This window comes from Nannospalax galili, unplaced genomic scaffold (assembly GCF_000622305.1).
Source record: "Nannospalax galili isolate Female #2095 unplaced genomic scaffold, S.galili_v1.0 scaffold340, whole genome shotgun sequence".
Lineage (NCBI taxonomy): Eukaryota > Metazoa > Chordata > Mammalia > Rodentia > Spalacidae > Nannospalax > Nannospalax galili.
The window spans coordinates 876,894-901,394 of NW_008347519.1; the positions used below are offsets into that span (position 1 = coordinate 876,894).

The 24,501-nt window shown below is 48.8% G+C and overlaps 1 protein-coding gene across 1 annotated transcript in view; it reads right to left on the reverse strand.

Moving 5' to 3' along the window:
* Lrp1 (LDL receptor related protein 1) overlaps positions 1–14,020 on the reverse strand; it is an 87,674-nt gene extending 73,654 nt beyond the window's left edge. The window contains exons 1-4 of the mRNA XM_008844089.2: positions 13,483–14,020; positions 5,387–5,509; positions 2,714–2,851; positions 525–644 (exon numbers count right to left, since the gene is read on the reverse strand). Coding sequence (XP_008842311.1) covers positions 525–644; positions 2,714–2,851; positions 5,387–5,509; positions 13,483–13,549 — 448 coding nt within the window. The 5' untranslated portion in view covers positions 13,550–14,020. The remainder of the gene's footprint in view (positions 1–524; positions 645–2,713; positions 2,852–5,386; positions 5,510–13,482) is intronic.
* Positions 14,021–24,501: the final 10,481 nt, after the last annotated feature.

The window sequence follows — 24,501 nt, forward strand, 5'->3', positions numbered from 1 at the left end:
TTCGGATTCCCCTGGAACTGGAGTTAAGGACGGTTTGTAGCTGCCATGTGGGTGCTGGGAATTGAACCCGGGTCCTCTGCAAAAGCAGTCAGTGCTCTTAACCACTGAGCCATCTCTCCAGCCCCATGTTTCAACTTTTTTAACAACAAGATTCATATGTGATTTACAATTTTAGATGACAATTTTTTTTTTGGTGGGGAGGAGTTTGAAACAGGGTCTCTGTATGCAACATTGGCTGGCCTAGAACTTGATATGTGGGCCAGGCTGGCTTTGAACTCATAGAGCTCTGCCTGCCTTTGCCTCCCAGGTGCTGGGATTAAAGGCATGGGCCTCCATGTCCAGTTTGGGATGAATTTTTAAAGGTCTGGTGAAAGCAATGGTTAAGGCTCATAACCATGCCATGCTTACAGGGCCCCTACCACCTCCCTTCATGTTTTTTCCTCCCCCAGCCGAGCCCTGCTCCAACCCACCCCATGGCCCCTGTCATACACACACATCCTACACAGACATTCATGTTCACATACCTTTGCAGGTCTTGCCGTCAGCCTGCAGCTGAAAGCTGCTGTTGCAGTAGCAGGTGGGCCCGTTGGGTGTGGGAACACAGTGGTGCTGGCAGCCCATCCGAGAGCAGTTGACTCGGAGCTCTGCACACGAGCAGAGGAGATACATACTCAGACCTCCAGACACACAGTCACCCCTACACAGCAACCTCCTTCCATCTCCATTCACCCTTTAGAAGTTCCAAGATGGAAGGGGCCTTAGGAATCAAGTACCATATTTTGCAAGTGAGGAAACTAATGCCCAGACAGTGCCTAAGCAGCTCAAGATCACACAGCTACCTGTGACTTGGCACCCACTTCTCTCTGCTGCTATCATTCAGGAACCCCTGTGTCCCCGCTAAGATGGGTTCTGGTATTTTGTTGGGGTCAAAAAGAGTAGGGCAGTGATCTTATCTTTGCCATGTGCCTCTTGTTTATACTTGAAGGGGGTTACAGTGTCAACTTCAGCTGAGGGTGAAGAGTGGCAGGCAACTGCATCTGTTCCCAGTGCTAGCCTAGAAGTATCCCTCTTAACTTGTCCCTTGAGCCCCAGGGGCCCCAGAGAAAAGGCCCAACGTCCAGGTGGAGGATGAAGAGGAGGAACAAAACTAGTTCCCTCAGGATCCTTGTCTAATCTTTCTTCTGCCACTGACCCACTTCCACAGGGGAGAGAGAGGAGTGAGACAGGAGGGGGAAAGAGGTGGGAGAACAGGCCCCCCACCCCAAGGCCAGAGACCCAATTAAGGGCTTGCTGGGGTCAGGCAACTAGGCCACAAAGACCCCTTTGTCTCACACCCCAGACCCCACCAGCCCCACCTAGGAGAGAGTCACTGAGATGTTAAGGTATTTAAGGTACTAAGTCTGCCAGGAAGAGCTGGAATGGGGGACCAGGCCTCAGTTATTCTTTCTGCTCCCAGTTTGACTAGACAGCCCTAATGTACTGCCTGTCCAGTCTTCTCCCAAGAAAACATCACCTGTTGTGAAAAACCTAGAATTCTCTTCGGGGGGGGGGTAGGAGGTGAAGTCCAACTTCTCTAATTTCAGAGGAGGTTGAAAGCATAAGATTTGAGGATTTTTGTTGTTTCTGAAGCTAAAAAGGTATTCAAAAGGAAGCAAATCTGGACACAAATGATTAGATAAGATAGGTAAGACACCCTAAACCTACTTTCTGCATCCCATCCCAAGAGTTTCAGATGAAATCAGCCAAAAGAAGAGGAAAATCTTCCACTAACTCCCTTGCTCCACATTCCCTGCTCAAGTGAAAGGATCCAGATGTGTCTCCTCCCATAGGCACATGTTTTTTGACATGTGTATGGCATAAGACACTGTCTGAACCCCCACTCCCATGACTGCCCCTCCCCTAGGGCCTTGCTCAAGGCCTCTCAAAGGCTGCCTACTCCAGGCCCAAACCCCAGGACAGAAGAGAAAGGCCACTATTTCCCTGACAACTGGGCCTAAAGCTTTGCCACTCTCAAATCATGGATTCCTCCCAGATTGATCCCAGTGACCCAGACTGTCCTTGTCTCACAGGGTCTTCAGGGGAAGACTGCAGAGCTGGTAACCTAAGCCACAGGTAAAAAGCCACCTAAGCTACAGTTAAGAGGTATGACATATCACTCCTGTCAACCAGCTCTGAGACTGTATGGGCTCTCAGGAAAGGAGCGACTAAAGCAGCTTTTAGATCCCTCCAAGATTTGCAGTTCCTGAGGGATGTGTTCCAGAGCTCTGGCAGTGGCAGTGAACCAAACCTTAGGTCCCTAACTCTAGCTATGATCATAGCATCTCTGTTCCTCTGTGTGCACATTCAGGAATCATGGAGGAAAGCTTCTGAAGAAAGGATTCCACTATTAAAAACAAGAGTACAAAAACACTGACTCCTCATTTAATAGATGAGAAAGTGGCTTGAAGAAAGGGAGTGACTTGTCCAAGCCCAGAGAGCCAGAAGGAAGTGCCCACAGTTGAAGCCCAAAGGGCTGTCTGATCACGCTCCAAGCCCAAGGGTCCCACCAATTTCACCTGCTGTCTGACAGTAAGTTTGGGCATGGGAGCAGAACAAGGCATCATATCCTAAAGCACAAGGATGGTCCTTGAATGGTGGGCCTCCCACCATCATCAGATGCTGAGCTGAGAGATCATGTATCCACCTGGGACAGGAGAGTAGGAGGAAGGCTTACCTCGGCAGTGGGCACCCTCATCTGAGCCGTCCACACAATCTTGGACCCCATTGCAGAGGCGAGACATGGGAACACACAGCTCAGTACCCAGGCAATTGTGCTCATTTGGTTGGCATCTCTGGGCTTTACTCTGTGGACCTGGGAGCAAACAGAAGGGCTGGCATGACCAAACTGCCTGAGGTGGCTGTCTGGCCACCTCTGCCTGGGTGGGAGGGGGAGAATGAGCCAAGGTTGGCGTTTCAAATATCTGCATTTTTTAGATCTCAAGAGGTCTTAGGGGCTGGTTAAACCCTCTCCCAACAGTAGCTGCACATGTGTGGACATCCATGTGATGGGGAAAGCTATGGCCCACTCCCAAATGCTCCATGCTTATGGATCCTAAAGCCTTGACCTTCTACACTCAGGAGACAGGTAAGAGCCAGAAAAGTTTTGATGAGCTTAGGAAAACACATTAACTGGCAAAGAGAAATTCAAATGATAAAATCCAACTATCTGTGGCTCCCAGAGCACAAAGCTGGGTAAGAAGAGAGGTGTCAAGTCTAAATGTGAACCCACTAGTAACACACACCAGCCATATGTGGCTATCAAGCACTGAAGTGTGCCAAGTTAAAACTACATATAAGGGGCTGGAGAGATGGCTCAGTGGTTAAGAACACTGATTGTTCTTGCAGAAGACCCGGGTTCGAATCCAGCACCCACATGGCAGCTAACAACTGTCCATAACGTCAGTTCCAGGGATCCGACAGCCTCTTCTGACCTCCGCAGGCATTGCATGACACGGGTGTACTTAATCTACACGCAGGCAATACATGTATACCCATAAAATAAAAAATATTTAAAAATAAATAAATAAAAATAAAACTACATATAAAATATAGAGCAGCTTTGAAGACAATACAAAGAAAACAAAAATGGCAAAGGTCTCTAATAATTTTATTCAGGTAATATTAATATAGTAAAATAATATTTTAGGTACATTAGATAAAATAAATTGTTCAAATTAATTTTGGCTGTTTCTTTTTTAATGTAACTACTAGAAAATTTCAAAATTGCATGTGTAACTTACAATAGATTTCTTTAAAAAAATATTTTTATGTGTACGAGTGCATTGTCTGCATGTATGTAAGTACGCCTGTGTCATGCAATGCCCACAGAGGTCAGAAGAGGGCGTCAGCTTCCCCTGGAGTTACAGACAGTTGTCAACCGCCATGTGGATGTTGGGACTCAAACCTGGGTCCTCTGCAAGAGCAGCCAGTGCTCTTAACCATTGAGCTACCTCTCCAGCCCCAAATTACAATATATTTCTATTAGTCAATAGATTTTCTAGACTTCTAACACAGAACAGTAGTCTAATGGAAGGATCTGAGAAGGGTCAAAAGTTGTGGCCTGCTGCTAACATCCCTCTTAACTTCCACAGTTGCCAGAAAGAGGGGTGAGATGGTGAGACCACTGCCAATGGTCACAGTGGGTAGAGTGTGAGAAAGTGTGCCTGTGCTGGTGCTGACCACAGGAACCCTGCAGGTACCACATGCATGGAGTGTTCTTGGTGTGCCCATCTGGGTTTGTGTGCACCTCTGCCAGTGCATGTGTCTGAGGATCTATCTTAGTGCAGCTTGTGTTTCTACAGCCACTTTGGGAGCATCAACATGAGCTGTACATGCTCGACCCGGCCTTTGGTGGGTATTGGTGCCAGGTGGGTCTGTATGTGACTGTTATGGGTCTAAGAGAATGCATGCACATGAAGTGTGTGGGAACTATAGAAGATGTAGTCTGCACCAAACTGAAGAGAGAGGTCTAGTCCCTCTGTGTGGCTTTCTTTCTTTCCAATATACAGGGTCAGAAACATGGAGCGTAAAGTGGTGTCAGCCAAGAAGAGGCTCCAGGCCCAATATCTTGGTTCCTACTCCTCCAGGGCAGGGCGCAGGGGTGAGGCAGAGAGAATTGGTGGCCCTCTTTCTGCCCTAAAAAATATCCTTGATAATTTTGGTTTGGAGGTGTGGGGGGAGGACATAAGACAGGACTGGAGTAGGATGAAAAACAGGTTGCCTAGACCTTAGCCAGGATTGGCCAAGCAAGGGAGATGCTGAAGGTGGAGACCCTAGGACTCTGCCAGCTGCCCAGGACTCTGAGGTCCTGCCAGCAAGTCTTCCACCCCCCAACCCCATTGGCAGGGTGAAGGCTGGGCGGGGACCTTTTGCCCAGTTTAAACAGCTGCCTCTGATTACACCACTTATTGGGGGCAGGGGAGGGGGGTTGCGGGAAGTGCTCAGGGGTGGGGCTTTGGGTACAGAGGCTGAGCAACAGCAGTGCCCTCTAAGCCTGAGAGACCAAGGACAGAAGGGTACCTGGCAGGAAAGCCACTTATCAAGGACCAAGGAAACTTCAAAGTCATTTCCTTCAAGCAAAGATGCAACCTAGAGGACACTGTCCCCAATAGACTTGGGGATGTAGCAGTCAAAGGAGGAATCCAAGGTGCCACTGCTACTCACACCATGCTACTCACACAGGCGCTTTGAAAAAGCGGGTGAGGACAGTTTTAGTTGTGTCATAGGCAAAAACAATCAGAGCAAGGTCCACGCCAGGCTAGAGCTTGGCTGCTTTTATCCCAAACACCCTACAAAGGAAAGGGGTAAACCCAAGGTTTGGGGAAAGGGACCCAGAAAAGGTACTTACAGATCTCAGGGGCCTCATCAGAGCCATCTGGGCAGTCTCTCTCGCCATCACACCGCCAGCCCTTCGAGATACAGGTGATTTGGTCTCTGCAGGCAAACTGCTTAGGGCTGCAAGTCTTAGGGGCTGGAGGCAAGAAAAGAAAGGGAGTGTGTCAAGGACATATGGACCAACTGTTGGTCCTTAAGCGTCCTAGAACTCTTCCATCCCCAGCATCAATCTTCTATATTGTACCCGTGACAGAGAAAAGGAAGAATCAAAGAGGGCCTTATTGTCCCCATTCAAGTTTTCTAGGCTATCTATCCAACATGCTTCTCCTCCCCTTTCTGGACCAAAGCCTTTGCCATTTTTGATAACATGCTCAGACACCAGCAACCCCAACCTTGCTATCAAGATGGTGGGGGAGGGCATCTCAGAAGCCTCCCCTAACTCCTTACCACTGGACCCCCACTTAAGAACTGTGGGGGTTCCCCTGGCACACAGTATGGCTTGGAGGTGGTATCTGCAGAAGACAGTGGGGCAGGCCCAGGTGGGGAAGACAGGAGAGGGCAGAAAGTCCAGCTTCCACCTTCATTCTCTAAAGACACAGCTTCCCTTATTGGTTAGACCATGCCAACAGGGGGGCAGGGGGGCTTTGAGCGGACTTCTTTAGATAAGAGGGCCCTAAAGATTATTACAGATGACAGAGTGGTAAAGCAGATGCAGGGCGCTGTCTGACATGCCCTTTAGGAGCTAGTTTTGACCCTTCTAGCCTGTGGAATTGCAACATCCATCAGGGACCACCTGACCCTAATCTCACTTCCACCAGCCTCCCTGGCCTCTAATTCCATGCTCTTTCCTCATCCCAAAGAAGGCCACTAGGATGGTAAAAGCTAATGGGAACTGTGTGCTCGGCATGTGCTGGGAGTTGTGGTGAACCAGTTCTTTCCATGTGTCATCTTCTCTAGTCTTGCCCACAGGATGATGAAGGAGAGAACTATGAATACTATAGTTTCAGTGGAAGAAACTGGGCCAGGCTTGTCCACAGCCATACACCTGACAAGTGACAAAGCTGGGAATCAACCCAGTTCAGCTGACTCTAGCTTCTTAATGAGCACAGTCTACACCCCTCTTCCATACCCGAGTAATGTTCAAGAGGAGGCCATCCTGCCGTTGTCACTATGTCCTCCACAAGGGCTCTTCATCCCCACCAGGGAAGGGATCTCATCTCCCAGTTCTTCATCACCTTTTTCTCCACCCATCCCATTTCTGTTCCTCTGGCACACACTGGAAGCCTGCTCTGTGCAAAGCACTGTACTGGCACTAAGACGGGTGCAAAGACCATGGGTTCTTCAGGAGCCACAGTCCCCTGGGAAGGCAGATGTACAGAGCTAACTCAAATGCAGGGCTGGGATAGCAGGGTAAGAGAAGTCTATCAGGGTTCTGAGGGAGGGAGTCCAATGGCCGCACTGAGATGTCCTCTCTCCCGCACCCCCGTCTCTGGCAGAGGGGATTGCACCCAGGCCCCTGGCCAGAACCAGAGCTGAGTTCAGGAAACACATCAAGGATGGCCTGGCCAGGCCTCCTTGGAGTCCCCCTCTCTCCCCCCAACCCTGAGCTGGGAATAAAGGCCCCTTGAGGAGGTGGATAATGCTGAGTTCATTGCCCCACTGGGCCAGCTGTGAGGTCTTCCCGGGGAAACAGCCGGCCAGCCTAGTTAGCATGCCGGAGACCATTGCTTCCCCTGGCCAGCCTGGCGGCCTGAGCGGGGGAGAGGGGGACTGCAGTGGGACTCTGAGGCAGATGGGATGTTTGGAGCCCAGAAATGGACCCCTGTGCCACCACCCGCAGCCTGATGACATTTCTTCCCTTCCCCACCTGGGGGCTGTGTCCATGCCCCATTCTTCCCCAGAGTAGAGCTCACAGCCAGGGTCTGAGGTCACTGGCTGGTCACTCTAACCTCCCCTCTATTCCATGTCCCAGACATAGATCCCTCCTTTGGCCCTCACATAGTTCCCCCACCGTTCCCCACCCCCATTTTTGGCCTGAACTCGACAGAGGAAACAGCAGCTGGCAAACTCAGAAAGCTGAAATGAGAGAGATTCACAAACCAGATGTGCTCTGGTGGAGGGAGGGGAGTGGGGGATGGGGCAAGTGACAGGAAGAGGAGGGCTCAGCCTCTGTCCCTCTGTACCATCTCCTCAAGCCTGGGGGCAGAGAGGTATGTGTGGGGGGTGCCTGTCTCCCTGGAGGGCCAGGGTAGTTGAAGGATAGGTGAGAGATAAGTGAAAAAACTTCCTGTCAGCTATCCTGGAGAAAGCCCCAGGAATCTTGAGTGAGAAGGCTGTCGTCGATTTCCTTAAGGGCAAGAGGGGAGAGGGGACGAAAACACATACCCTACTTTGGCGCAGTCTCCGCAGCCAAGGGAAACCTTCTCCAAGCTGAGAGGGAGCTTGGGTCAGAGTAGGGGTGGAAATTTATAATCTGCTTAAAGGCCAAGCCAATCTTGATGCTCTTAGCTGAGTTTTCTGCATCTGAACCCAACACTCAGAAAACCCATCTTTGTGGCCTGTACTTTGGACAGAGAACAATATTGTCTTAGGTTAGAAATCAGCTACTGGCTTTCAGAGCCTCCCCCTACCTCTTGACTAGGACTCCCTAAAGATGTGAACGTTCTTTAACGTGGTCACTGAGTGGCATACATAGAGTTGGAACCCTGTGTACTAACTGTCAGGCTGGCCCTGTGAGATGTTTGCTGGTGCAATCCCATCTTGCAGATGAGAACACTGAGAAGGAAGTGGCAAAACACAGTTCTAGGAGTGGGAGGGGGTCAGCAATTGTAGGGAGTGGGCTTCAGGGACTCTGAGGAAGAAGGTGTGGAGAAGAGGGGCAAGAATAGGTCAGAAGAAGGCTGAGGCAGGAGGGAGAAGGAGGAGGAGTAGAGAGGGAGAGAGGGAGCAGCGAGCTGCAGGAGGAACACCAGGACACAGGGGCTGTCTGTTCTCAGCTTTGCCTGGAGATGAATGTGACCGCCATGCTAACTTGGCCAACACCCTGCCCCTCCCCAACTCAGGCACCCAGCCCAGGCATGGCCCCCAGGGCCACCAAACTGGAGCCAGGGCAGGAGGTGTGGGGTTGGGTGTGCTTCCAGACACAACATAGACCCCACTGCCTGGCTCAAGCCTTGGCTGTCGTCCTCTGTCCCACTCTGGGACCTTGAGGTGGGTGGGGACAGGAGGCCAGTATGCCTGGCTAGGGTAAAGGGAGAGAAGAGGACCCAGGCCTGGAAAGAGTCTTCCTCAGAGAAGGGGGACCTGTTCTTTGACACCCTCTGGGGGCCTCGGGCATTCTTCCTAAAGACCAAGGAAACTGGAGGCAGGAAAAGCAAGAAAGCTACCCTGGGGCCCTTTTCAAAACTGACCCTGCAGAGGGAGAGCTAGGTTTCCTCTGATAGGTAGAGGGATGTTCTGTAAGGTAAACCACAAAGTCAGTGTAAGGCAAAAAAGGAGCCAGAATGTCCAGGGCTGGGGTAGGGGGGCAGAGAGCCTGCAGAGGGACAGAGCCTACAGGAACTTTCAAAAATGGGGGTGGGACAGCAAGGGCCTCTCAGTCCCAACTGAGAGCTTTCTCCAAATTTTATGCATTTTGGGTGTTACCCTGGAGGCTCCTTCCCGCAGCTCAATGAGGTTCAGACACATTTTTGTCATTCCTGAGTCTGGGCCTCTGCTTTGCGGCCTGGACAGATGGACAGACAGAGTGGCTTGGACCTCCAGGGGAGGAGAAGGGTCTCTCCTTCCATCCTGAGTCAATATTGACTCAGCAGGACATTAGCTTGACCCACGACCCATTTTTTCCTTTCCCCACAAATAAAACCAAGATTCCCTTGAATGCCTATAGAGGTCAGCATCTCTCTTGCAAGGCTGAGGCGGTTATTAGTCTTCCCCATGCCCCACATGGCCTGTGCTCACAGAAGTAAAAGCCCTCAGCTTCTGACCTGCTCCCCACATCTTTCTCTGACTCCTATTAGGAAGAAGTTCTGCCAGAAGTCTAATTTCTCTCTCCTTTCGGAGGGAAGTACCTCCTTTTCCCGCTTTTAGAGCACAAATGATACCAAGTTTTTTGTTCCAGAAATATTTTCTCTAAAACTCATCCCCAAGATTAGTGAAGGGGGAAGAGAGAGGAATATGGAGGAAAGAAGAAGGGGGAATTGTCACAACCGAAAGGGACAGTCTGGGGTCTGGCCAGGGTGGGGACGAATAACTCCAGAATCAATTGTGAGGTAGGGTGAGGGGGCAAGAAGGAAAGCCCAGGAGAGAGGCCACTACCAGATGGCTTTCAGCGCACCAGGGGCCCTGCCTGGAAGTAAAGATATAGGAGACAGTGACTGAGGACGGAGGTCAGGGCTGAAAATGATACGAAGGATAGGCAAATAAAAAAATAAACCAAGAGGGACAGAGACAAGAGAGGCAGGAAGACCAACTGCAGACAGGACAGACAGGCAGCAATCAAGCAAAGCAGGCAGCCAAAAAAGGCAGGAAGGGGGCTCAGTGCGCAGGTTGCCAAGAAGGTGGCCCAGCTGTCCCGGGTTGAACTCAGAGAATGACTACTAACTATCCCACTGAGACACAGAGGAGGGTGCAGCACAAATTCTGGCTTAGGGAGATAGAGTCCCATACCAACAACTCAGACCCAAGGGAAACCAGATTAGAGGCTGCTGCCTCCCACAGAGTGGGAGGGTGGGGGTGGGTAAGGAAGCTGAGCTCTGTAGCCAGGGAAGTCAGGCTCAGGGGACTCTAATCTCATGGGTGATGGACAACCTCCTCTTTCCCCTACCCCTCACCTCCTGGGATGCTTGAGGCTATGGCACCGGAAACACTCCAGAGCCAACTGCTTCCTTCTTCAAACAATGCAGGATCCTGCTAACCAGGCTGAAATCTGGGACAGCACACAGGGGGCGGGACCAGGTTCCCTGGCACAAGGCACCACCAACTCAGGGACCCTTGCATAGGCTCACTCAACAGCCCCAGTTTCCGTAAGGACAGTTAGCCTCCTACTCAGGGCTGGATCATAGGCAGGGCAAAGAATCCAAGGGATGGGGAAGACCCTGAGAAGAGAATCCAAGGGGGAATAAGCCCTGGGGTTGGAGTTCCTTTCTCTGTAGCAGGAGAAAAAGTAAAACTCACATACAGAAAGGCTTTTGGAAGGTAAATAAGGGCTGATTAGTTTGGTTGGTTTTGGTTTTGTTGGTGCTAGAGACTGAGCCCAGGACCTTAAGCATGCTAAGCATGTGCTGTGCCACTGAGCTATACCCAAACCCGGGAAGGGGTTTGGAAGAGAGGTAGTTTTGGAAAGGATTTGACTCTGGGCAAGGCCCTGGGTGACACTGTTGGAAAGTGGAGAAGTGATAGTAATAAAACAAACAAAAACCATGAAGGGCACTAGAAGAAAGAAGTCCCGTGAAGCTGCCCCAAACACCACAACAATCCCCCCAGCGAATTTCTACATATCCCTTAGTTTGAAAGAGGACGCTAAGGAGAGATGTTTAGGATTTGGGTCTGAGCAGGGAGAATGGAGTCTGGAACCTTCTCTCAGGGAGCCAGGAAGCTAACACTCCAGCCTCATAACTCACTTCAACTGTCTATCTTTCCTGGTAACTAATAAAACACCAGCTCAAAGGGAAGTGTAGAGGGCTAGGGAGAGAGGGAGAAGTCAGCCTTCTCCCCTGAGCTGGGATGTCAGGGGAGCTCCCTTCGCCATAAATGTCCTTCATCTCCAGAGGGCCTTCAGGATCCTTCTGATTCTCCATCCCACATTTCTAACCTTCCTGGCTGTAAGGACACTCGATTGTGTCTACTAGGAGGAAGTGACAATACCCTCCCAAAGAAGGGAACCCCAGGAGGAGTTTCAGACACAGAGAGAAGGCAGAATGGGGGGGGGGGTGGCTCTAGAGCTGTTCCCATGGGTGAGAGCAGCAAGGCCTGCGAGAGCAGGAGGAAGGTAGACTACAACCAAGTCAAGAGCCAAGAGTTTCCTTTTCTAGCAAGGAAGCAAGAAAGTTCTGCATCTGCAGGGTCCAGACTAAGCTCCCATAACACAGGACCTACTTTTCTACAGGACTCTCCTTTCCTATTCTCCAGAGCACTCACATTCCCCTTTGCAGGGGGGATAGATGAGGTCATACTTGGGGGATGGTCCTCTCCTTTGGTCTGTTTTTTGCCAGGAATGGAACTCTGGGTGTCCTGTGCGCTAGGGCAAGTGTTCTACCATTGACCTATACTTCCAGCAGGGGCTGTGGATAGAGTTTGATCTGAACTAGGGATTTAAAGGTAGATGAACAGAGATAGTACAGGAGAACATGTCAGTCTCCCTCATCCAATCACCAGCAATCAACTTGGTGTGGCATTTAGGATCCCTTTAGGATCTTGGGAATGACATTTCCTAGGGGCCCACTCCTGAATGGGCTGGGGACCTCCACAGAGAGTCTTTGCTTCTGCCTAACTCTACCTGACCTCCTTCATGGGGGCTCCCAAATGGGTCTCTTTCTCACTTAATGTTTTTTTTTTCTTCCAAAATCTCTGCCTCATTTTCCCTCACCTCTCACAGGGCGGAGACCAAGAGGAAAGCACAGGATGATGTTAGCTGTCAAGGGCAGAGTGTAGCAGTGCAGGCTTGTCTGAAGGATTTTCAGTCTTCTTCCTCATTCTAGGCAGATAATTAGGGGTAGGGGCCAGACAGACAGTCCCCAAAATGGCATGACTGAAGGCCACTGAATAAACTGATTTTCTGGGCACAGTTACTTCCTGACCCTCTTGCCCTTCTCCTCCAGTTGAAGCAAGTTAGAGAGAGGGGAGGGGAACACATAATCTAGTTTCAGAGAAAAACTTTCCCAATCCCAGTCTGGCAAGATTTAGAAGACAGAGGAAGGGTGTCTGATGTTACGAGACTGTTTTGTCTCCAGTGAGAAGGCAAACCTGACAGAAGTAATGGAATTTCACCCCTTCTCAAGTCAGGGACCCAGCCCAATTCAACCCCATGGCCCCATCTTAAAGCTTGGGCAAGTCTTGAACTGGTGACTCATAAGTAAGAGGAAAAACATCTGACAGAAAAAAGGGGACAGGGCACCCCATTTTCCTAAAAGAACAGTTTTAGCTCAAGCCTAACCTATTATACAAAGTGTATAATCGAGGTGAGGTAGGGCTGGGTTTAAACAAATTCACTAAATGAGCGAAATCAGGGTGAGGGGGCATACCCGGAACTCCCATCCAACCACCAACTCTTCTTCCAATCCAAACTGTGAACAAGCCAGGGGTCAGGGGGAAAGCAGCCTCCTTTGGACCCTCTCCCCAGCATTCCAGGCCATTCTCCAGTCCCTTCCAGAACCGATGACATCTGACATTTTTTATCCTCATCTCAAAGCTCCCAGGAATTAATAAGGTAAATTCAGTCACACAGCATCCCCAGAGCCCCTCCATCCCCCAACGCGACTACTGACAGAGGCCCTCAGAGGGGGAAGTGCCCACTTCGGAACCCAGGCAGACAGCTCAGGATTCTGGACCCAGGCCTCCATGCCTGGGCTGCAAGGCCCATTCCACACCCAAACAGGGGGCCCTCCCTCTCCCCACCCAAAGCTTTCTCGGCCTGCCAGCCCTCTGGCAAGGGGGGCACCTCTAGCCGGCTTGGCCTTCCAGCTTTCAGAGGCCACTGCAAAAGGCCCTCCGCCCCCTTTTGCAGCCGTACATTGCAAATCCAGATTCCTTCACAATTCAGATGGGGGGTGGGAAGGTGGAGGATATAGGGGAGGCGGAGGCCCTCCCTTTCCAGAGATAGGAAGAGAAGGCCTCTCAATCCCGGGATCAGAAAAAGGGGGAGCCCTCCTTTCCTTTGCCAGGCCTCTGGTCTTTGTCTGGGCTGGGGGGCCCAGGAAGCATCATTTGTCCCGGGCTCCCATCCCCCAAATCAGACCCCATCCCCGCCCCCAGTCAGGCCGCTTGCTGTGTCAGCTGGACTGGGATAACAAAAGGCACCCCCTTCCACGTCTCCCTTCCCCATCGTTACGCAGGGGTGGGGGTTGGGAAGGGGGAGCCCCCAGGGGTCCAAAGGGGCCGCGGAATCTCACTCACCGTCGATAGCGGCCGCCGCGACCAAAGCTGAAAGCAGGGGCAGCAGCAGCAACGCCGGGGTCAGCATGGTGTGGGCTGATGCAAGCAGCAGCCCCCACCCTCTGGTCCTGTTACTTCTCGTCCTCGCCCCCCCCAATTGGGGGGTCCCCCTTTATCCTCCTCTCCCCTACTCCTCTATTCTTAGTCTTTCCTTCAGCAAAGCGCACTAGGGGCGTGGGTGAAAAGGTACAGTTCCAAGCCCCGCGGGGAGGGCCTGCCGACGCGGGTACGCCCCCTGCCCCCAAATCCGAACCCTTCACCCCCTGCTTCACTCCCGGTTCCTCTGTCCCCTCCCGGGGCGAAGCTCACAGCCCCATCTCAGAGCCGCCTCCGGCTGCAAAAATGCACAATTGGGAGGAGGCGGGGTGGGGGGGTGGGGGGCGTGGACCCGATGGGGGTGCCTTTGAAAGGACCCTGATGGAGCGCTGGGGGCTCCCCTCGTTTCCGCCTCCTCAGTGTATGGGCCTGGAGCTCGCACCGCTGTTCCCTGGACTGAAGTGCTGCGGGGTGGGGGGGGGTGGGGGGGTGCTGAGAGGGGGGAGAGGGAGGGGACAGGGAGAGGAGGGAGGGAGGGAAGGGGCGGGGAAAGAAAAGGGGGGGAGAAGGAGCTACGCGGCAAAGTCGACAGTGCGCATGCGCGGATTTGGCGCGCTGCCCTGGGGAGGGGGTGTCGGAGGTGCTACTGGCTTTGGAGTTCAGGGAAGCGGTCGGAGAGTGGGAACTCCGAGGCCCGCTAGCGGCTCGCGAGGCCGGGACGCCCTGTCCTCCCGCTTCGGCTCCCTCCGGGAGCTCCGGAGACCCGCGGGCGCAGGGGGTGGGATGGGGTGGTGGGCAAGGAAAGCCGGGCTCTGGCGCCTCCGTGCAACTCAGCGTCACAGCCGAGGATTTCTGCTCCCCTTTGGGGGTGTCTCGGAGCAGTAGTCGGGGCGGAGGCCCGATTTCTTGGGGAACCCAGACAGTGCCTCCCTAGCCTGGGGTGGGGGCAGAAGCGGCCAGTCCGCGGGGAAGGTACGGGAAAAGCTGAGCTTTGATTTGGAGACTTTGTCAGGCCGGGACAGGGATTGGGGCATGGGGCCTAGGGGGGCGGGGTGGAGGAGGGGCCACGTGGGCCCGCCCCCACCTCGCTCCGGGACTCCGAGTAAACAGGGACACCGCGGGGACACGCTGGAGCTTGTCTGCCTGCCGCGGGCTCGGGATGGAGCCCACCTTAGTACCCGCCCCGCCCTGCCCGCCTGGCACAGGGCGCGGGAGGGGCAGGCTCCAGTTTGGAGGGAGGTGACTCACCAGCGGATGGGGATGGGGAAGGGCCACCCCCCTTTCTCCCCAAGAGGTCGGGCGCAGTTTTTTGTTTTGTTTATTTGTACTTTCTGACTGGCCTCCCACCAAGTCTGGGATTTGGAATGAAGGACTCTGGAGGTGCACTTCCAGACATCGGTTCTGAGGGGGTGTCTGCTGAGTGCCGGACCTTTGTCTCCTGCTCAGCGGGTTTGGGAATGACACTGGGAAGTCCTGAAGGCGCCGGGCGGTTCCCTGGGCTGGGGATTGAGCTTCCGGCCACTGCCCCCTTCTGGACGACTTTTGAAGGCTGTAACCCTTGGTGTCTGACTTTCTGGGTGTCCGAAGTGAAAGTTCCCCTGACATCCTCTGCTAGAGATGTACTTTAGAAGCTGACCAGTGCACTAACCTGATGTTCCTGTTAAGTTCTTGTCTAGAGCCCCCAGTCTAGCCTGCCCCCGACAGAAAAGAGAAACAGAGAACAGCCTTGTCCATTAATGAGTAAGCCCAACCTTGTCCCAGACCAGAGTTTCATACTGCCTTTACTCTGGGCCCTGACTACTTGCCTTTAGTCTCCGGGGCTGGGAAACTCCTGGCCATTCCACAGATCTTTCTTTCCTGCATCTAATCTTGCCAGCCTGTACTCAAGGCTTGTCTTTTTTTTTTTTTTTTTTTTTTTTCCTTTTGAAGTATATCTCAGATTTCCTTCATTTTCACTACCAGTGGTTTCTCCCAGCAGGAATGGGGTGTTATTCTTCCTTTTATCCATCCTCCATGGCCTAAAACAGTGCCAGGCACAGGCAGGGAGTCCAAATATTTCAGTAAATACTTAGAAGGTTCCTGCCAGGTCCCCTCCCAATATTGTGGTCCAAGTGAAATCTGATCGAAGCTGACCTTGGGCAGCTTTGATAGGAATACCGTATGTAGCCTGAGAGGGCTGTTGAGGGCCTGCCTGTTCTCTTACACAGGTGAATCTTCTTGGAGCTCTGTTTTACCTGTGTCTCTTCCATGGACCTCTAGGAGGTATCTTTATTTTCCCTACACCACTCAATCCTCTGCCTCATTGTCTTCTCTTTCAGGATATGTCTCTTTTAAAAAATATTTTATTTTATTTGAAACAGGGTCTCACTGTGTAGTTCTGGCCTGAACTGATCTTGAACTCAGATCTGCCTGTCTCTGCCTCTCCAGGGCTGGAATTAAAAGTGTGCACCACCATACTGATGCTATTACTATTATTATTTTGATTTTTTTTTTGTCTTTTTGAGTCAGGGTCTCCCTGTAGCCCCAGCTAGCCTGGATCTTGCTATGTACACCAGGCTGGCCTCGAACTCACAAAGATCCATCTGCCTCTGCCTCCCGATAGCTGGAACTAAAGGCATGTGCCCCCACCCCTGGCTTGTTTTTATATTTTTGAGACAGGGTCTCTTTGTAGCCCCAGCTGGGCTGGAACTCGCTGTATAGACCAGGCTGGACTCTCTCACAGAGATTCCCCTGCCTCTGCCTCCCAAGTGCTGGGATTAAAGCCATGTGCCACCATGCCTGGCTTTTATTATTATTTAATTATGTGTTTGTGTGCGCATGCACCTGTGTACCATTGCCTAAAGCATTGGATTCCCCTGTAGCTGGAGTTATAAGTAGTTATGAACCACCAGATGTGGGTGCTAGAAACTAAACTTGGGTTCTCTGGAAAATAGCAGTATGTGCTCTTAACCGCTGAGCCACCTCTCCAGCCCCCTGGATACTTAACCTTCTTTCAAGCTCTGGGGATGTTGTTCAGTTACTAGACTCCTTGCCTAGCATGCATAAAACCCTGGGCTCACACCCTAGCACCACATGAACCAGGCACAGTGGCACACATCCCTAATCCCAGCACTGAGGAAGCAGAGCTGGAAGATCAGATGTGGAGGATCAGAAGTTCAAGGTTGGGGCTGGAGAGATGGCTCAATGGTTAAGAGCACTGGCTGCTCTTGCAGGGGATCTGGATTTGGTTCCCAGGACTCGCATGCTGGCTAACAATTGTCCATAACTCCAGTTTCAGCGGATCTGACGCCCTCTTCTGACCTCTGCAGGCATTACACAGACATGGGTGCACTCACATACATGCAGGCAATACACTCATACACATAAAATGAAAATAAATAATAAATAAAACTTTTTTTAAGTTCAAGGTCATCCTTGGCTACATACAAATACACTCATACACATAAAATAAAAGTAATAAATAAACCCAGGTGTGGTGGCTCACACCTGCCTTTAATCCCAGTACTTGGGAGGCAGAGGCAGGTGGATCTTTGTGAGTTCAAGGCCAGCCTGGTCTACATAGTGAGTTCCAGGCCAGTTGTGGCTACAGGGAGATCCTGTCTCCAAAAGACCGAAATAAAATAAAATAAAAATAAATAAATATTTATGTTTTTTTAAAGTTCAAGGTCATCTTTGGCTACATAGTGAGATCCAGGTCAGCCTGAGCTACATGAGACTCTACATATCTCAGAAGAAAAAAATAATAATAAAAGAAGCTGCTTCTATCTCCAAATGCTCAGGTTGGAATTACAACCTAAATAATTGGAAAACAACATGAATGAATCAATGTGAACTCCTCTCCCAGTCATGGCCTTCCAGAATCTGACCTCAGCCAACATGCTGACATTTGTTTCTCATTTGCTGCCTCCCAGCCCTTTCTGTCTCCTGAATATGATTGTGTATTTCCTTTCATTAACTTTTCATTACAAAAAATGATACTTAATGGTTAAAACTCAGAATATAAGAAGATAAAAAATCAACTCCCATTCTTCCACCCCGTCCTCAGAAAAAAACACTACAAAAAAGGTCTTCGAGGAAGATTCTTTTAATGTTATACAAATATAAATATCCTTTAAAATCACAAATGTGTTGATGTAATATATATTGTCCTAGAACTTACTTTAAGAAATATTTTATCTTATGTGTATGAGTGCCTGCATGTGTGTAAGTGCACCCGAGTCATGCAATGCCTGTGGGAGTCAGAAGAACTGGAGTTACAGACTGTTCTTTGCCACCATGTAGGTGCTGGGAATCAAACCCAGGTCCTCTGTAAGAGTAGTCTGCGCCCATAACTGCTGAGCCATCTTTCCAGCCCTAGAACTTGCTTTTTTTTTCTCCCCAACTTAACTTGATCTCCTTCCACACTGTTCACATACAACACATATTTCATAACAATCTCGTCGTTTGGATTCTCCACAGTCTATCAGACTTGTTGGGCACTTGGGTTGTTGCCAGAATGTAAATTGACTGACTCTGTGTGGTGAGAGAATGCGTACTTATACCTGAGCCTATAATCATTATGTTCTCCTAGTTCCTCAGAAAAGCTTTGCTGTTATTCTTGGTCTGACCATTTCTCCCGTTTAAAACTCTGTACTTGGGGCTGGAGAGATGGCTCAGCGGTTAAGAACACTGGTTGTTCTTGCAGAAGACCCAGCTTCGAATCCTAGCACCCACATGGCAGCTAACAACTGTTCGAAACTCCAGTTCCAGGGGATCCGACAGCCTCTTCTGTCCTCCAGGGGCATTGCACGGCATGGGTGCACTTACCTACACACAGGCAATACACGCATACACATAAAATAAAAATAATAAAGTATTAAAAAAAAACCTTTGTACTTAAAAAGCCAGGTGTGTGGGGTGTGGTGGCCCACCCCTTTAGTCTCAGAACTCATGAGGCAAAGGCAGGAGAATCACAAGTTAGAGGACAGCCAGAGATACATAGGGAGTCCATATCAGTCTGGGCTACAAGGTAAAAACCTTGCCTGAAACAAAACAAAACAAACAAAACAAATCTTAACTTGTTCTCTATATAGCTTCAGAATCTAGAGTTTAACCTTGAATTTTAGGTTTCTGTGTTCACCACCAGACCACGAACTCCTTGAGATCAGAAACCTTGTCCTTATTTCTTTGAATTCCCCCCACTCCTAACCGCTAACTCTTGACATGAGGAAGTTGGCAGGAGTGCCAGGACTGAGGTGCCTACTGGAGAAGGGAACAGGATGTGCTGTAAGCATCTTTCTGTAGTTTTCCTACAACACTCTTCAATCTCTGTCTACCTCAGTGTCTTCTTTCTCTACTTCTCAAGGCTGTTCCATCTTCAAATGCTTAGATTTGAATTATAACCTAAGTAGTGGGAAACTAAGTAAGAATTTTCTGAAATTCATGACCAGGATGCCAAGAATGGCGATAGGCTGCAAAGAGGTTGGCGTGGGAAGAGGATGTCTTCCTTCAACAAATTGTTCCTAGAATAGGGCATTAGTGGGGCAGCTCTGGAACTATCAGGCTACAGGCTACCACCATCTAGTGGTCAGTTAAAAAAATGTAAGTAGGAGCCGGGCGTGATGGCATACACCTTTAGTCCCAGCAGAGGCAGATGGATCTCTGTGAGTTCAAGGCCAGCCTGGTCTACATAGTGAGTTCCAGGACAGCTAGGGCTACAGGGAGACCTGTCTTAAAAAGACCAACACTGTAAGATGACAGCAGAGGCCAGACAAATCGATGTCCCAAATGCAATGCTTTTTCCAAGTCCCATACGTAACTCACTAAAAGGAAAGTACTCAGTGAACAGGAACAAAAAAAAAATAACGTAGTGCAGAGCTTTCTCATGAATCTTCAAACTCTGCATTGCCCAGACTCGAAATTTAAAAAAAAATATTTCTTTCACCAGGAAGATAACATTACAAATAAAAAATTTAACACCAGTGGTTAGATGTTCTTATTACCTAGATTTTTCCAGCAACCTCATATTCCAGTTCCAGGTGAAAAGTTTACCCAATCATAAGCTATGTAGAAAGCAGGCAGACACAGTGAATGGGGAAATGGGCATGTTAGAGGCTAGGGCTGGCAGTATCTGCCACAGGCCTCCCCATGGGCATAGTTATTATTATTTTTTTTTAAATTGACAGTACCAAATGTTAGTGGGAATTCAGAGGAACTGGAACTCTCACATATCTTTGGTAGAAATGTGAAATCCATATCAATTTGAAGCAACAGCAATTGTATGGTCCAGCAATTACACCCCTAGTTACTTATTAAAGAGAAAAAATAAAGACATATATTCACACAGACTTGAACACAGACTATTCATAGAAGTTTTCTGCCTAATAACACCAAACTGGTAATTGTGTTGTTTTTCATCATTTCATCATTAAAAAAGATAAACTGTGATAGCTGGACATGATGGTGCATGCTGATAATCCCAGCATTCAGGAGGCTGAGGCAGGATTGCCTGCATTTCTAGGCCAGAATGGGCTATAGAGGGAGATCCCATGCACCCCCCTCCCAAAACAAAGGACACTAGAGAAATACCTCAGTTGGTAAAGTGTTTGCCACACAAACATGAAGACCTGAGCTTGAATCCCCAGCACCCACATAAAAGCTGAGTGCATGTCTGCAACCCCAGTTGGAGGGATGGAAACAGGAGAATCCCTGACGCTTGCTGGCTAGCCAGCCAAGCCAAATTGATGAGCTCCAGGTTCAGTGAGAGACCCTGTCTCAAAAAATGAGATGGGGGTGTGTGGAGAAGTGGCTCAATGGTTAAGAGCACTGGCTGCTCTTGCAGAGGACCCAGAGTTTGGTTCCCAGCACTCACATGGTGGCTTAACAACCATCTATAACTTCAGTTCCAAAAGATCCAATGCCCTCTTATGGCCTCCATGGGCATTGCATGACATAGGTGCACTTAAGTTACATACATGCAGGGAAAACATACACATAAAATAAAAATAATTTTTAAAAGATGGAAAGTGATTAAAGAAGACACCTAATGTCAACCTTTGGCTTCCACATGCACACACACATGTGTGCATACACTTGTATATACATGCACACACATACACACAAACCCAAATGAAAAACTCTGGTGTATCTCTATAATGGAATGCTGCTTGACAATAAAAATGAAAAAACTATTCATGCATGCAACAACATGCATGAATTCTCAAACCATGTTCAGTAAAAGATGTCAGACATGTCCTCTATTACACCATTCAAATGAATTCTAATAAGTCCGAATGATAGCTCCCTTGGATGGGGTGAGGGCAATGATTTACTCCTGTATGCTTGGCATGGCCTCCTGTGTGCTTGGCAAGAACTGGGGTTGGCTCAGTGGTTAAGAGCACTTGTGTTCTTGCAGAGGACCTGGGTTTGGATCCCAGCACCCACATGATAGTTAACAACCATCTGTAATTTCAGTTCCAGGGGATCCAACATCCTTTTCTTGCCTCCACGGGCACTAGACATGCATGTGACGCACAGACGTACATTCAGGCAAAACAGTCATATACATAAAATAAAAACATCCTTCTTAAAAAAAGGACTTTGCCACTAGGTTGTACCACATGACATATTTTAATAGAACTTTGTGTTACACAATCACCATGCAGTAGGACAAGAATTTGAATCCAAGTGATCTGGCCTCAAAGGCCATTGTGAACCAGCCTACACATCCTGTCAGGACAGCTCCAAGTATGAATAAGATCACACAAGAACAGGAGAGCATGCAAAGGGATGGAAAGAAGAACAAGACGGACCGTGGAGTGGCCCAGATGGTTCAGTGGGTAAGGGAACCTGACGCCAAGACCGAGCACTTATGTTTGATTCCCAGGATCCATGTGGTGGAAGGACAGAACAGACTCCTCAAAATTGTTCTCTAACTTCAAATGTGTGCCATGGCACCCACACACCCCCCACCAAATAAGTAAAATGCAAATATATATATATAGTCTTTGTGAATTTATTAAAACATGTAAATGGGGCCAGGCATGATGGTGCATACCTTTAATTCCAGTCCTTGGGAGGCAGAGACAGGTGGATCTCTGTGAGATCAAGGCCAGCCTGGTCCACATAGTGACTTTCAGGCAGGCTGGGACTAGCGAAACCTGTCAAAAAAATGTTTGCGTGTGTGTGTGTGCGTGTGTGTGTATGTGTGTGTGTGTGTGTGTAAATTAAAGATATTATTGGAGACTTTAAAAAGAGAGAAGGTAGTGAAAACCGGCTGGGATACTCCCTCAAGCATGACTAACATGGCTGTAGCTCAGTAGTGGAACATTTGCCTAATGTGCTCAAAGCCCTGGGTTTGGTCTCCAGCACTTGGACTCCAGGGATGATGACTAATAGTATTGAATACTGCTGAGGTCTATCATCTGATGATTTGCTGATGGGCACATCATCATTTTTTACACCAAGAATGACATATGTGGTATGGACCAGAGCACTCTGATTGGACTGGTGGGTGCAGGAGGTGAGGAAGGGAAGATGTGGAATGTGAATAACTTTCCAAGAAGCTTGGCTGGACAGGGAAGGAGAGAAGTCAAGACATTAATTAGGGGCCTGGAACTTCCTCACAGAGAATCAATCTTGACCACAGCTGGCTCCATCTAGAGATGCTTGGCTTTGCCCACCCACTAGAAAAGCTACTTGTGAAGGTCTGCTGGCCACAGTAAGTCTTTGACAGCTCAAGGGATCCTTTTTGAGTCCTGAGCTCAGCTGACCCCACTATTGCTCACATCCTGCCATCCTTGGCACGCCTTCGTGGGCATCTACCCTTCTGCCCCAAGCCCAGTGCTTCCTCTTCCTAACCACAGAGCACAGCTTCCTATCCCCTTCTTTGTGCAAAGCCCCAGGCCACTGGCAGCTCATGTTGTCCTTGCCCGTCTTTGCTAGTGTGAAATCTGGTGCTTCCCTGAGGACTCTCTGCCTTTAGAGAGATCTTAGTTCTCCCGAGTGCACAGGACTGGTAGTAGGAACAGAGAGAGGGAGCTATTCTGGGCACCCATTGTCTATAGCTACTGTAGGTCCATCAGGGTAGCAGGTAGGAATGTTTTTAGTAACAAGTAACAGAAGAGCTGATTAGAGCAAACAGAACCACGAGGAGTTCTGGAGCAGCTAGCTGCAGGTAAAAGCACTTGCTGACAACATGACAACCAAGTTCCATCCCTGGGCCCCACATGGTGGAAGGAGAGAACTGACTCTGGCAAGTTGTCCTCTGATCTCTACATGTTGCCATGGTGCACATGAGCACAAGTACGTGGGACACACACAGACACAGACATTAATGTTGAAGGTTGAGATTCTGAAGCACGTCCATGATCCAAAAGTCGTTTCCACCGTTTTTTTTTTTTTTTTTGTTCTAATAATTTTTTACATTATTTTCCTAGCTGAGAATAAGAAGGCAATAAAAGGTCCTCACAGGAACCTAACCTTATATATATAAAAGGTCCTCACAGGAACCTAACCTCATATATATAAAAGGTCCTCACAGGAACCTAACCTTATATATATAAAAGGTCCTCATAGGAACCTAACCTTATATATATAAAAGGTCCTCACAGGAACCTAACCTTATATATATAAAAGGTCTTCACAGGAACCTAACCTCATATATATAAAAGCATTTCAAGAAAAAAACTTTTGATAATGGCACTCATATTTACATAAGAGCCATTGTAGCAATTTTACTTCTTTTTTTAACTTTAAAAAAATTTATTGAGAATTTCATACACACATATAAGGTGTTTTGATCAAATCCACACCCACTCCCTGCCCACCAACTCCTCCCATACCTCCCCATCACTTTTTCCTGAACAACTTCGTATACTCTTTTTTTTAATAACTAGATGATTAGAAGAAGCATTTCACTACAGATTTAACATATTCAGTAACACACTCCAGAGCAAGAGTACATCTCTTTCACAAGTGGGTGCAAGTTTCTAGGTTCACAGTTGAGTTAATACAGTTATACATTATCGAACTCAGTATAAGCCCTGTAAGCATAAAATTGAATGAGTTTTTTAACCTTTAAAAAGATCTCCATTTCATTTAACCTTAAAAGATATCCATTTCATTTTAGAATATATTGTTCCTTGCAGAAAGACTCATTGTTTTGCTACTAACACTGAGATGTTGGCTCAAGCATCTCTAATCTGTATGCATCTGATTATGACTAGTCATAATCAGTTGCACTTGGGTCCTTGGTGCCTGTGTACGTCTATAAAGTCATTGGGTGGATTTCAATGGTATTGTTTATCACCTCTACTAATTAGCATGACGTAAATTTCCATGCTTCCTCCTCAAATATAATACATTTTTAAAAATTTGTTGATTTTTTTTGTGTGTATCACACAGAACATCCCAAACCATCTTATTCGACTATACACCCACTTCCCAGATGGCACCCTCCCTTAGCCTCCCTCCCCCAACTTGAGCCCTTATACTCTGATATCGCTGCTACTGTCTGCTGTGTTGTCAGCACCCCAGCCAATCCCTACTTGCCCTTCTGGTGAATCTAGTCAGCCTATCTAGAGGTCTTTGTTTTAGGAGGGTCAGCTATTCCTCTTCTAGCAGCAATCAGTTGTCAATACTCCTTTAGATAAGATTGGGGTCTGCTATTCATTTTCCCAGTTCTATGCTGGGTTACTATTTGGTTACCCTGGCCAACAACTCAAAAGAAGCTATCTCCTATCTGGCATTGTTGCTTGTTATGTAGCCTTAAGCTATACATATGGATTCTTAAAAAATTATATTGGCTCCTTTAATCTCTGGTTATACTTTCCTTTTTGGTGTTTAAGGCCATATGGTTGGCCCAGATAAACCAATTTATTGTTACTCTTAAGGTCGTTTGAGGATCTGTTCCTCAGGGGTCACATGGGCTTGGGAGGAGCCCCTGGCTCCTTTCTTTTACCAGTT